At 40.9% G+C, this 14,719-nt stretch overlaps 1 protein-coding gene across 1 annotated transcript; it reads left to right on the plus strand.

The window, feature by feature from the left end:
* Positions 1–3,948: 3,948 nt before the first annotated feature.
* On the plus strand, positions 3,949–13,191 carry hepacam2 (HEPACAM family member 2). Its single transcript, XM_085396726.1, has 9 exons — positions 3,949–4,166; positions 6,523–6,882; positions 6,985–7,272; positions 8,441–8,740; positions 10,268–10,393; positions 10,822–10,843; positions 10,938–10,972; positions 11,366–11,439; positions 11,535–13,191. The coding sequence occupies exons 1-9, from the start codon at positions 4,100–4,102 to the stop codon at positions 11,643–11,645; spliced, it is 1,383 nt and encodes a 460-aa protein (XP_085252852.1). The 5' UTR covers positions 3,949–4,099; the 3' UTR covers positions 11,646–13,191.
* Positions 13,192–14,719: the final 1,528 nt, after the last annotated feature.

A 14,719-nucleotide genomic window follows, 5' to 3' on the forward strand; every position in this document is an offset into this window, starting at 1 on the left:
GGTGTTCCCTAAGTGTTTTCCCTTTGTGACTCTTACCCCCTTTGTGCCCCTCTGTGTATTTATGAGCTCTCGTCTCTCTTTGTGTTTAGTCCATGTTTCCCCCAGCCTGTTATGTCTGTGTTCTCCCCGTGCTCTCTCTCCTCCTGTCTGAACCTCTGTGTACTTCCTGTTTTACTTTGACAGTCTCTCGTCAGTATGCGTCATGTTGTGTTCACTCCTGCCCTGTCTCGTTATGTTTATCAGTGTCACCTGTGTTCCCCACCTGTGTGTAATCTCCCTGTGTTCTCTGAGTGTATTTAAGTTGTGTCTTCTGTCATGGTAGTTGCTGGTTTGTCTGTGTTGTTTCCCCTCGGTCTCCCTGCGTCTTCCCGTATGTATTTCCCCGGACCTCCCTGCATCCTCGTTTCTGGTTTGTGTTATTAGTTCTACCCAGTTTAGGTTTTCCTGTTTCATGGTACCCACACCGTTGCTGTTTGTATTTTCGGTTGTCAAATAAACACTCATCTGCACCAGAGCTGCCGCATTTTGGGTCCTATTTCAACTCCACACGGCTTCCCCCGCAAACCGTGACAGTAGCTCTCCGGTCAAGGAAGGATGGCTCTGCTTTTCTATAGCATCACTCACCAGGCCTGTCAAGTCAAAAGGTCAGGGTGTAAACCAAAAACCCATCCTAACCTAGCCATTAGGCAACCTCTGTTTAGTTTCTCAATATCCTTTGGTCTTGTGACAATCTGTTGTTCTGTTTTGAATGCAAATACCCCCCATTTTGCACGTAGTGCTCTTGCTATTAGTCACAGCTGGAATAATCAGGAGCTGTCAAAATATTATGACCTATTAGGAACTTACTTACTTGCACAAGCAATGTAGCTGCAAAATGTCACAGATTTGAACAAACAGTTGTGAGCTTTAATGCTCCCTTTTTCTTGTCGCCTTCTCCTCAACCAGTCAGGGCAGATGGCTGCTACTTCCTGAGCCTGGTTAGCCTGAGATTACTTCCTGTTAGAAGGGAGCTTTTTCTTCCCACTCTTTCCAAGTGCTTGCTAATAGGTCCCCCCCCCCCCCCAATACTGTAGGGTCTTTAACTTAATTAACTGAATTGAATTAAGGTATTTATTTATCTTTTTTTTTTTTTTTGGTGGGGGAAGGGTGGGGGTGTCAGGTAAGAATCTCAAAATTAAAGAAAATACAAAATTTTAAGTCCTTTAAAAAAACATGAATCAGGGTGGGCCATTTATATGGATACACTTTAATAACATGGGAATGGTTGGTGATATTAAAGTCCTGTTTGTGGCACATTAATATATGTGAGGGGGCAAACTCCTCAAGATGGGTGGTGACCATGGGGGCCATTTAGAAGTCGGCCATCTTGGATACAACTTTTGTTTTTTCAATAGGAAGAGGAGTGGATCAAAATCGTGTTGATATCTGGTGAATGCAGTAACCGGGTCATTGCAGCAGATTTCAATGCAAGACACTCTACGAGACTACCCATCTCCCATGCTACAGTCAGCAAACTGCTTGCTAAGTTTCGTGAAACTTGTTCAGTCTTGGATTTGCCAAAATGTGGACGCAAGAAAACCAAGCATTCCTAGATGAACAGTTTCCTGGAAAGTGGATTGGTCGTCGTGGGCCAGTTGAATGGCCTCCAAGGTCTCCCGATCTGACCCCCTTAGACTTTTATCTTTGGGGTCATCTGAAGGCAATTGTCTATGGTGTGAAGATACGAGATGTGCAGCACCTGAAACTACGGATACTGGATGCCTGTGCTGGCATTTCTCCTGCGCTGTTGCTATCAGTGTGTGAAGAGTGGGAGAAGAGGGTTGCATTGACAATCCAACACAATGGGCAGCACATTGAACACATTTTATAAGTGGTCAGAAACTTGTAAATAACTCATGAAAGAATAAAGTTATGTTGAAACCAAGCACACCATTGTTTTTCTTGTGACATTACCAATAAGTTTGATGTGTCACATGGCCCTCTTCCTATTGAAAAAACAAAAGTTGTATCCAAGATGGCCGACTTCTAAATGGCCACCATGGTCACCACCCATCTTGAGGAGTTTGCCCCCTCACATATACTAATGTGCCACAAACAGGACTTTAATATCACCAACCATTCCCATGTTATTAAAGTGTATCCATATAAATGGCCCACCCTGTACATGTGCTATAATAATAATAATAATGGATTGCATTTATATAGCGCTTTACAATACCACTATTCATTCACTCTCACACACTGGTGGAGGCAAGCTACAGTTGTAGCCACAGCTGCCCTGGGGCAGACTGACAGAGGCGAGGCTGCCATATCATGCCATCAGTCCCTCTGGCCATCACCAGTAGGCGGTAGGTGAAGTGTCTTGCCCAAGGACACAACGACCAAGACTGTCCGAGCCGGGGCTCGAACCAGCAACCTTCCGATTACAAAACAAACACCCAACTCTTGAGCCATGATCGCTACATATCCTTAAATGCAGTATAAGCTCTCTTGTGGAGCACTTTGTGACATCTGTCTGTGAAATGTGCTATACAAATAAACTTTTACTTACTTACTTTACAAGACAAATTAGAACCTTTATTTTGAAGGGTTGTGCAGCTTATTGTTGCAGACACTGTAAGACTTTGTCCTGTAGACGATGCGCTGACCCCATCTACAGGTGAAATGGAAAACTTGCAGGCTCTCTGTAATAAAGTGCAGTAAAAAGGACAATTGCAGCAATGTTTTGTGTCTTTTAGGTGTTATCAGCACCTTTCAGCAACCACAACTATTTTAAATGAATTATTTTATTAGGATTTCTTCACTGGGACCATTTGAAACTGTCTTTGAGGGGTGCCAGATTTGCTGAAGAATGTGCTCCGATAAACAAAAGCTTAATTGACTTTTTTTCTTTGTTAATATTATTATTATTATTATTATTATTATTATTATTATTATTATTATTATTATTATTAATAAAGCCACTTTTAACCATTAATCATTCTTTTCAGTTTTCTCAGTAAATAGGGATCCCATGATTAAGTGCTTGACAGCAGAAAAAAAAGAGACTTTCTTTAATGGTGCCATCACCAAACTAGGCACTCATTTATGCGGCGTACAATGGCTTAATTCATTCACTGTGCAGTTCATTCCCAATCCAACCCTTTATGAGGGTGGTAATCTACAAAGTAAAACTCTTCTGCACAAGTCACTGTGGGAAAAGCATGTTAGTGTTTAACATGTGACTATTTTTAACCTTTTTTAACATCTTCTCAGACTATGCGGGATCGCTGGACTGACAGGAAAAAAAGGTGCTTTTTAAGAGCTTTATCTCATTATCTCTACAAATGACCTAAATTAAAGTGACACAGTCTCCTCGTAGTAAGAGCAATGTAAAAAAAACTCCCATTTGCCATTAATGCCATAAGATGAAACCTTCAGCTTTTCTCCAAGGAATCGTTTTCCCCCCACAGCGTCCTCAGGGTTCACAGACAATATGAAAATGTGTATCTCTCTCTGATTTTGAGGAGAGTCTTTAGATGTCCTAAAGGCATATACATTCCTCGGTCTTACCCCAGTATCACTCGCTTTGTCTTCTTCTTCTTCTGTTATTTCTAGAATTACAAAATCATTCCACACAGAGTGGCGTTTGCTGACTGTTATGTCAGCCGAAAGCGCATTAAGCCAACAAAACTGCTGTTAGCAGGTAAAGGCTTTATTTCACAGCCCGGGGGTCTGAGGCAGCAGACAGCTGGTCTAATGTAAAGACACAGTTTCCATTCTGCTCTTTCACAGTTTTATGTCTCATCTTCCCTTTGATATAGTGCAAATCCTCAACCTGAGGGCAGCTCAGTGTGTGTGTGTATGTGAGAACACACTGTGTTGTCTCTCAGCCATGTGGACCTCTTCGTACTCTTGGGTTCACATGGGAGGGGCCTAGAGCTGCATGCAGGAAAGCCAGCTCCTCTTATTTCCCTGGCAAATGTCACCACAACCAGTCACATTTCTCTCCTCCTCCACCACCACCACCTCTTCTCTTCCACACCTCTCCTCTTCCTCCATCCCTCAGTCCTTGCACTGCCTGTCAGAATTCCCACATATCCCCAGAGGATAAGATGCCATGGAGGCCACAGGAAGAACTGTGCTGTGTGCCTGCTCTGCCTTCTGCCTTCTGTTCATCCTAACAGGTGAGTGCGGGTTTGTGTTGAGTTGTCACGACAGGACGTTGTGCTCGAGCTGTCAGTGTTGTGTTGGTGTAGTGATGGCTGCTGCTGTGGTTACTGTGTTTGCTTGGTTGGTAGAAACTGAAGGGCGAGCTGAGGAAGTTTTCATGGTGTACAGTAACAAAAATGTTCACTCACATCGTTGATGTAGTTTGTTTGAGAAACACATTTTCAACATATGTAAACCTTAAAATATGGATCTTTATAGGCACAAGAACTCCATTTAACAACACCCAGAGTGGGGTTTGTGTTTTTCTTTTTTTTAAAAAAAGCAAAACTTGACATTAATATCTTGTAATAATTTGGGAAACTGGTTGACAAGCTTTTTAAACTGAACAAAATTGAGCTCCCGACGGTGTGTTTAAAATCTCAGAGCTGTAAAGTTTTCCACGTAGTCCGTCCTGGTTCCTTTTGCATGTCCTTTCCATACTCGTTGCTGCATGACTCTACAGAATTAGCTTTTCTGTTCTGTTGTTGGCCGTGAGTAGACATAAAAACAGGGTCATTTGGAAAGAAGAAATGACCTAGGCCACAGCAGTGTGACTATGAGATAACAAACGTGTAATAGTGCGTGTCGTGTGACCTGATAAAGCCAACAGCAAAATCCCCCAAGTTTGGCTTCCCGTCTACTTTGATGTTTGTATCAACAGCCATCCTTGAGAAGCCCCGTTCGTCTTATCTGAAAAAGGACAGAAGATGGTGGCGTTTGGATACGTGCGGTGAGGTGACTCTATTTAGTATCCAAACAACTTGGATGTGTGTGAGGGTGATAAGAGGCAGGTGCTTTTGGGTCTCCACACGAAAGTGTATGTGTGTACGTGGGGGGTAAGGCCACCAAACGAAGCTTCCCTCTCACCTCAGAGTGTTTGTAATCATTGTGTCTGTAATCACCACCACAATATCCATGTTGTTTGGGGACAACAGTGAGGGAGCGGGCTCGGCACACTCCTCCTCGTTCTGCCTTTTCACCGGATCTCGGCTGGTGTAAACACAGACACACTCCTGCTACTGACACACAGACACACTCACACACACACACACACACACACACACACACACACACACACACACACACACACACACACACACCGAAACTGGCCTGCGGTCTTATAAGAATGGGACGTGTCACCGTGGTGTTTGTGCTGCATGCATTATTTAGGACATAACAGCAGACAGTAGATCTATTGTGATGTTCAACATGAGCAAAACATGACAGCTCAGAGGAACAGCAAGGGACATGAGGGAAAATATGGTTTTACAGGAAAAACAAAAGTTTCTCGAGTTTTCGCCCCATTTTTCCTATCGTGATTGCGCAGTATGATGTGTAACACAAACATAATTAAGTCTTGATGAATTCAAAGTTTACATTTTTTGATCTACAGCCTATAAAAACTGTTATTCACGACCGATCTTCAAGACATTTCTTCTGTGCCGAAAAAAGAGAAGATGCACAAACAGAAGCGAGACAAAGACACTCGAGCACAGAAAGAGGAAGTTGAAAGAGATAACTATGAACAAAAACTGTGAAGTTTTCGTGAGTTTGTTTCACAGCAGCACTGCCTACTCACATGCTGCTGCTTAACTCAGCCTGGCATCCAAATGGACTCAATCATTTCACCTCATGTAAAATGTCAAGTGAACACAGGTCGCAGCACAGATGTAATTCAGTGCATTTTGGAAAGATGTGGTCATTTAAAAATGTAAATTAATGACATCATTCATTCATCAGGCTGAGTAAAACCACTCGACCTTCCGGCTGAAGTGGCAGCATGCGCTGGAAAACACTGATAGCTCTATCGGCTGTTTGTGTTTTTCAAGGTTGTCTGTAACAAACTGCCCCGGCAACCTGCCGCAGCTTTAACAGACCACAAGATGCAATAGATCAGCAGTTGTAGTTACTTCACACAGCTCAAGTGTTTGTTTCGCAACGAGTTGCTATAAAAGAGACAGAGCCTGATCCTTGTCTGGCAACAATGTCACTCCGTAGGGAGTTAGGTCAATACCCGGAGGGAACCCATGCAAACACAAGGGGACATGCAAACTCCACACAGAAAGACCCCGGCCTGATAGTGGAATTGAACTCAGGACCTTCTTGCTGTGCGGCAACAGTGCTAAACACCGTGCCACCGTGCTGCCCACCCCATAAGCCTATTGTAGTTTTAATTGTAGACATTAGCTTGCTGGAGTCATCGTGTATACAAAGAGTTTCTCTGTATGAAACATGATGTGTCACATGGACAATCTAACATGTTACCTTTCACTGGTTGTGCAGTAATTGAGTTTTCCTTCATTCCTTCTCCCACCACCTGCATCAACTCAGAGGTCAGCTCCGAACTGATTCACATTGATCCGTCGGTGAGGCATGTCACTGAAGGGGACTCTGTGTTCCTGTCTGTGAAAACCAACTTTTCACCGGACAAAGCAGAATTTCAGGGAACTTGGTGTCACACCGGGATGAGCAGCACCAAGCCCAGGATTTTGGTGACATTCACCAAAAAAAATACAATCTTAAGCATGAAGCACCGTGACCACCTCGTCTTCAACAACTCCACCTTTTCTTTGGAAATCAAGAACTTAAACAGAAAAGATGAAGGAGATTATCACTTGAGCATCAACATAAAGCATGATAACAAACCAGGAGACATTGAAGAGGAGAAAACCATTCGTGTAACCGTAGATGGTGAGTTGCATGTTTCTCAGACCTTATCTTTCCCATAATTTAATTTTATTAATTAGCCATTGCTCAGATATTAATTGTTTCTTGCCTTCCACCCCTGACTAGTTCCCGTGTCCAAACCAGCCATTGAGAAGAGCCCTTCCTATGCAGTCATTGAGGACAAAGCAAACGTCACCTTGACTTGTTCTGTTGAGAACGGAACAAGAGTTATGTTTAAGTGGTTCAGGGATAATGTTGCATTGGGTCCCAGTGACAGATACCACTACTCCCAAGATAACTCCACACTGTTAATCAGCCCTGTGAGAAAAGAGGACAAGGGAAGTTATCACTGTGTGGCCAGCAACCCGGTCACCCGGGGCCAACACAGCAGGGCTGCGGAACTCAACGTCTACTGTGAGTAGCTGTAGCTTATTCTTCGGTTTCTGAACCCTGTAATGACTGTGTTCACGTCTGAGAGCTGCTTTATAAAGGTTTTTATTTTATAGAAACAATTAAAAATCTAAAATGTCACATATGTGTTCCTGTACTCATCCTAAACCTTGTTGTTTTCTCTTCTCCAGAATAGCTGGAAATGTTGGGTCATGTGTAAATTTTAGTGAGATCAGCCTACTTACTATCAGCTTAAAAAAAAAAAAAAAAAACATGTGCCTGTTATGGGATGGTATTTGCATGGGAGCAGACTTATCTTACAGAGCTCCTCTGTTCTACTATAAACGGCGTAGATGCACTGATAGACTTTATTGGATGTGCCAGTATGAGGCTGAACTGAGAACGTACTGCATGCGTAATTTTTCCTGGGTATTCGTTTTAATGCATTTAAATATTTACAAAACAGACGACTTTGTATTGAAGCGTGACAAAAGAAAGGCGTCGTAGGTTTTGTCTACAGCTTCCTGCACTTTTTTACCTCCACCTCTTTAGTCTTGTGTGTTGTTCTCATCTTGGCGGTGACATCATTTTTGTTTGCATAGGCAGATCGTGTTTGTGTTTCAACCTGCAGGAAGCACTCTTGGTTTCTTTCAGTTTTACTGTATTGAGTTTCTAGTAAAGCCGGTCTCCTTCTAATGTTTGCTTTCACTGGGAAATGCAATAAAAAACCAGCTGATAGTGAACTGGGCTGTTTGCTACTAATAGCTAATTGCTACTACAGTAATTCTCGTTTAACAGATAATTTTCTTATTTAACAGTTAGGTTTTATCTAAAATGTATATTAATATGTTTGTGAATAATATGCTTGACTGTGTTGGAAAAAGACAATTCTTATTTTAAGTTAGAGTAGTGCGCTTTCTCGACAGCCCACGTTCGGTGCTGTGCTAGTCCACCCCCGCCTCACCTAGGTCTCAGTGTTCTCCACTGGCACTGTCAACACACCCACCCGTATTTATCCCACTACTCCGTGTACAGACCTGTGACCCTGTATTTAGAAACTCACTTTTCTTACCCTGCTTTCCTCTGCTACCCAATCATGCCTTAGAGCTGAATGGTTCATGAAAATTACCCACAAAGCAACATCTCACCAGCAAACTGTCATGTTTTTCTCACTCTCCACCGGCCCACACAGATGGCCCTTACAACCTTGAGGTGAACTCTGTCCAGGGCCTGCGCACAGGGGAGGTGTTCACCATCAACCCTGGGGAGCTGGTCTTCTTTGAATGCCAGGCTGACTCCAACCCACCTAACAACTATGTGTGGATCTCCAAGACCCGCAATGCAACTCAGATTGTCACAGAGGGCCCTCGGCTAGAGGTGCGCTCCTACAGACTGGCCCAGGCTGAAGAGTACCTTTGCCGTGCCTTCAACAACGTGACGCAAAAGCAGGACGAAGCCCAGTTTACTCTGGTGGTGGCCAGCTTGGGAACAGGTGGGTAGAGGGTGGAACATGGCAAAAGGGAGGAGAGCGTGGGTAGGTTTTGGGAATCCTCTAAGATAAACACTCTGCAAACAGTGTGTCACGCAGAAGAGCTGGGTGAGCGTTTCGAGATAATCCTTGCCAATGATAAGCACTGACCACCTTTTGGGAACAGTTAGGGAGAGAAAATACTATAACTGGAGCATTACACTGCGTAAAAGCTGACAAGTCAGACCAGGTTATGGCTATAATGAAATATACAGTACATTATTATAAAACTAAGGTTATATCTGTGTTGCTAGGCTCCAGTACCTGCAGCATGTATTTAAGTTCAGTGGCTGGGAAAGTAAACACTGGATAACAGCTGTTATGTTTGTTGACAAGGTTTTATAGCATATGGAGTTTCTGTGTGCTGAATGCAACATTAATATGTTGCCTGGGTGATACTGAGAAAAGGACATTTATGATTACTGCTGATACTGGCTGATTTAACACGTTGTTTAAGGAGACAACAGATGCCCTTTTTTTATTGACATCGAAATCTTTTAAATCTTTTCTGATGATTACAGTTTTAAATTCAAGCATTTTACAGACATGTTAGCCACTGTGGAAAGCTATACTATCTACTGTCTGTAAAAGAGGATGATTTATTTATGTATTTATTTTGGCACCTGACCTGATCATATTTAGATAAATTGTGGATAAGAGAGTGTAGTTCCATATTTTCAGCTAATGCTTGCTAGCTTGGTTAGTTAGCATTGTACCTTGGTTTGGTTAGATACCTGCTAATTAATGGTAACACATAAATAAAATTGGTTTCATTTCTCAAGAAAAATAAAAAACAAAACAGACCACAGCTTAAACACATTGCAACAAACAATAGTTTCCAGGAAACTGTTATAAATGTCAAGTTCAGTAACTTCATTTAGCTAAAGTGCTACCTAAAAGACAGCTAGCTAGATACCGTTAGCCTTTATCTTAACTCACTGGCTACTAAAAAAACCATCATACATAAAATTTAACACATTTTAAACTGAAAAGTAAATTTCACTAAAGCTTGCTTGTTTGCTTGTTTTTGTAGCCGACTTCAATATCCCTGAGATATCTCACTGCAAGACACAAAAGCACGATTTCAATAACACATCTCAGATTTCTATGTGATAAACAGATGCTGCTTCAGTAAATGAAAGAAAATGTTACAAAAAACTTTCTTTTAGCTCATTGGCCAGAATTTCCTGTATTCATAAAATATACATAGTAAATAGTGAAAAAAATAACATGAAAATTGCAATTTAATTGTTTATCTGTTAGTTAATTACTTTGTTGAAGTATAAAGGGCCACTGCACAGGAATCTTAAATTTGGGAAAACTATGAAAATAAAGTTTACGTTTTCCAAAGCTGTCCAGTGGGCCAGGTTGGGGGCTGTTTTTTGCCCCCTGGCACCAAGACCAACTTGTTAACTCTGTCATTCCTACAAAACTGGATTACTTTCAAATGTGTGTTCATGTATCATTCATGTGACTGTTGTTCATTAACAGGGAAAGAGAAGCACACCCAAGAGGGTAACTCTGTATCACCGCTGGCAGTCATTACTGTCTGCTCTTTTTTTGTCATTGGCCTTATGCTGCTGTTCTTCCTCAGGAGAACCTGTCATCCAAAGAGAGGTTAGATACTGTTTTCTTCTGTTGCTTTGGGAAGCACTTTTTTTACAGAACCATATTTGTTTTTAATCCCTGTGAGTTCAATTTTTCTTTCCCCCTGGTTTCCAAGCTCTTGAATGTGGAATTTAATAAACCTTTTCCACAGCAGTCATTTTGACTTGAAATGTAATTAGAAATGGTATTAATTAATGTCATTAGTAACACGTGTGTTTGCCTACTTTTTCATGTGGAAAAAACAAAAACAAACAAAAAAAAGAAAATGTTACTGGGAAAATGTAAATGACTTGCAAATGTTAGATTAAAGGAAACAAGGGCAAAGTAACTTCTTTATTTGAGGAAGTGAAGGTCACATTTGTTATGCTGTCGCTTGCATGCGTGACTTTATATTTTTCTCTCTTTCTCATTCCCGTTCCCCTCTCTTTTATCACCAGTGCTTATGAGCATTTACAACAAGTAAGAACCTTTATTATGAAATTATTTCAAAAATCTACCATTGTGTCTTTTCCCCACATAAGCTTCAATTAACATTTTTATTTTTTCTGAGCAGACCGTTTTCAGAGCAGAAACGACCACATCGTTCAGGTAAACGTCTTTTTTGTTCACAGATTATTCATTTTTCCCTCTTACTGTCAAAAACATTAATTATTAGTGATCCCCGCATAATAACTCTCATATTTATTTATACACATGCATTATATCATATTTAACAAGGAACTGGATTGGAAATAGTAGATGAACAGGGCATTTACTGGACAAATCAGCTTCAAAAAAGCAAGTTTGAAAGCTAAACAACTTAACTGACCTTAACTCAAACAAGATAAGGAGAATTTAACTCAGATTAGAGCAGTTTTATTTTTTTAGATTTATGACATCATATAATTTACCATGCCATTATAAAGTCTGATTGGCTTTAGACATTAACAGCTGTACTGTAGCAAATGTTTTGCTCTGATTTATCAAAATGTGTATCAACAGGTCACGAGGATGCAACCGAGGACTTTGGCATCTACGAGTTCGTCTCCATACCTGGGAAGACGGAATCTACACAGGTATTTTCACAACCAACGAAGCAGCAACACTAATTTTGTCCAAAATCCTTTGTTTTTATAATGCTTTTAATTTGCACGTACGACTAATCCACCAGGCATCGTGCAGATCTTTGGCTCGTCTCGAATCGATTCAAGATATGCATACTACTATCTACGATGTGATCAGACACGTTCCTGAAACTCCGAGTCACAGTTTGCTGAAGTAAAGTCTGGCTGGAGAGCGGAGATGGAACTTTAAATGGTTTAACTTGAAGACTTCCTTGTAGCTTTATTCTCTTAAGTCTCTGTTATCAAAGCCTGAAGCACTGGTTTTGGTGGCCTGGTTTTTTGCACAAGGGATGAAGGAGACTTGTGGGATTACACAACCTGATAGTGCACTGCTGTTGACGAGAGTTTTGGACGGATGTTAAGTGTATTTTGCTGACATTGGTGTGAAATGAAAATGTATGTTCAGCTCATTTTTATTTTTTCTGTGAAAGCATAACTGAAGTTAAAAACCTTTTGTTTTCTGTTTTAAGGTGAAGATTATATAAAACTAAGCAAATTAGAAGTATTCAGTTTTACCTTATTTTGAAGATTTTCTGATGCATCCAAGGTGCCGAAATTGCCACATTCCTTGATTTATTATTTAAAATGTAGATGAAAAAAAAACCCATGAATATTATCATTTTAATTTAGCGTTCCCTGCTGACAGAGTATATTTTGTGAGAAGTGTTATAATTAATGCAGTACGAAATATATATTCAGGTTAACTGTAAATATTGTACATGGATTATCCAGCAGATTCTTTATACATATTATTCTATTCCTATGTTTCACTCTAATCTATTTATTCCTATTAAAACTTTCAGCCCTGCTTCCCCAAATGTAGCATTTTCTCTCTTCTCATAATGGACACAATGAAATGCTCAATGAAAAGACAATGATAAGGAATTCGTAATTCATTATTGTACAGTTTGCATTCACATGTTTGTTTTGTACTTTATTAAAAATATAACTGTTTACTACTCTGGTCAATTGGAGTATGCGCTGTTTGCTGACATCAAACAAGGACAATGTACTCTAATCTGCGAATTCTGCAATTATGTCCGTATTTTTGCTTTAGTTTGCCTTTTTTTTTTGTAAAAAGGCAAAAGCAGTAATGGCTTGAAATGAACATTTGTTCTTTCACACTTCCTGGAAAAAAAGAATAGCTGAAGCCAGCAAAGCTGTCAGTTGTTCTGTTGCTTCACAGTCCGTCTTTGTCTGATGTCTTGGCTGTAATCTCTCTCCCCGCAAGAGTTGTGCTTGCAGTCCCAACACTGCTGCAGAGCGCTAGCTTCTTTCAGCCTCGCTGTATTGGTATGCTGTGTACCTGATAGAGATAGGCAGCGACAGACGGATGGTTCAGCATGTGGCGTAGTGCCCTCCACCTGCTCCCGCTGACACCTTGTCACGAGTAGATAGAAACGAGTGTGCGCTTGCTCCTGTTTGTGTGCGCGCGCATACATATATGTGTTGTGGACAGAAGAAGAAATACAGAAATACAAATAAAGGGGCAAGCGTGGAGAGAAAGTCAGAAGTAGAGTGATTCATTTAGAAAGCGGAGGCCAAATTTTTATATGCAGCTCATTAGAAATGCTCCAAGTTTGCCAACCTTGGAGAGTGAATCACGTAAAGGAACTATTATGCAGCTTATTATCACCACACTGTTGTATACTCATTATGTGGTACCATGCTGAGTGCATCTTTTCAGTGTGTGAAATGCTATAGCACAAAATGCTGGCTACTATAGTAAATTATTATCAAACTGTAGTTGTTTCTTTTTTATCCCATGAACATTAAAAAACAAAAAAAATCTAAGTCTAGAACTCCTGCTGAATTCTAAGGTGTGACATATCACGACGCTCTCCTGCATAACAACAAGTTGTTTATTAAATCTTGGTCTAATTTTAGCTGTTGAACTGACCAGCCGAGTGTGCTGTGTCTTTGTGGTGGCATCTCCGGGTAGGGGTTGCCATCTGTTCCGTCTCAGTGTATACTTAAAGGGAGGCTCCACACTGTGGATGACTGCCTGACAAACAACAGTGGAGTAAATTCACCTAAGGAGAGCGACCTCACCTTCATTTGACTGGGAAATAGCCTGAGGCATCATTAACCAGGAACTAGAGCTCACAGTGCCTGCTGTGTGCAGCACGCTGCTTCCTTTTAACCAAGCACAGCCCGACATAAAACCTAAGGGGGCAATTACAAAGCAAGCTGAATAGGTCTGTGTGTGCTGTTTTGGGAATGATTTGGAACAGTTTACAATGCAGAGCCTGGCATAACTGCTTGCTTGGCAGAGATGGACCTGCGTGGCACTGAATCTGTGGTGACAGCGGGCAAATTCTTGGTCATGAAAGGAAATTTGCTGCACTAAGGAAAGCCTGCTTTATTGTGTTAACCTGTATGTATATAATGTGTATAATACAGATATACAGACAGTGGCTGTAGAATTAAAAGGAAATTCTACTTTATTCTTAGGAATAAAACAAACCCTGGAGCTGTTCGGAAACCGGCCCATGTGTTGTACTGATAATAACTTCAACATTATCACACACCTTATATTTTATTCATTAATTGTTTTAATTGAATCATTAGCATAGAAACATGTGTATAGGTTAATATGTAAGGCGTGCACATTAGTGTGTAAAAGTCTTGATCCACCCAGTCCTTTTGAGCAATAGTTCTTCAGGCTTTCTGGGGGTCTTTCAAAGGATTTCTTTCGACATTGGCTGCTTTTTCACTCATTTGCCGTGTCGTCCTTCAACCATTTGTTTGCTTGTTAGGCCACTTAACACTGACCTATGATTAATTTATGATTCAGACATATTAAACTCAATGGATGAACCAGTGTTGTGTCTGCACATAGCACACAGCTTAGCTTAGAACAAGTCCTTAATTTTATCTTTAGGCACTTTGTTACTAGCAGACTAGGCTAAAAACATCATTTGCTCCCATTTCTTTTATTGAGTCCATTCAAAATGTCAAAGACAACACAGCTGACAGACATAAAGTAGTATTTTTGCACCAACAAGGTGATTCCCAAAGAGCTGTCAGATGAAAATTCGGCACATCTTGATGATCTGCAATGAGAAAACTGAACAAGTGGAGGAAGTGGAAGGCCTAAAAATTGTTTACAGCAGATGAACATTTGAAAATCATGTCAATAAAATAATTAAAAATAAAATCAGCAAAGACCTGACACAGGACCTGACAGTTGCTCTCTGGCTCTCAGAGATGGTCTCAGTGGAAGGGTGAT

This window comes from Rhamphochromis longiceps, linkage group LG22, assembly GCF_057381845.1.
Source record: "Rhamphochromis longiceps isolate RC_006_pf linkage group LG22, R_longiceps_female_GT1.1, whole genome shotgun sequence".
Lineage (NCBI taxonomy): Eukaryota > Metazoa > Chordata > Actinopteri > Cichliformes > Cichlidae > Rhamphochromis > Rhamphochromis longiceps.

What these genes read in the sequence shown, in the direction of transcription:
- hepacam2 (XM_085396726.1), top strand. Translation starts at nt 4,100, where the DNA reads ATGGAGGCCACAGGAAGAACTGTGCTGTGTGCCTGCTCTGCCTTCTGC. An exon ending in CCTTCTGTTCATCCTAACAG is followed by an intron (nt 4,167 to 6,522) that starts GTGAGTGCGGGT and finishes GCATCAACTCAG; the next exon opens with AGGTCAGCTCCGAACTGATT. An exon ending in AACCTGTCATCCAAAGAGAG is followed by an intron (nt 10,394 to 10,821) that starts GTTAGATACTGT and finishes TTTTATCACCAG; the next exon opens with TGCTTATGAGCATTTACAAC.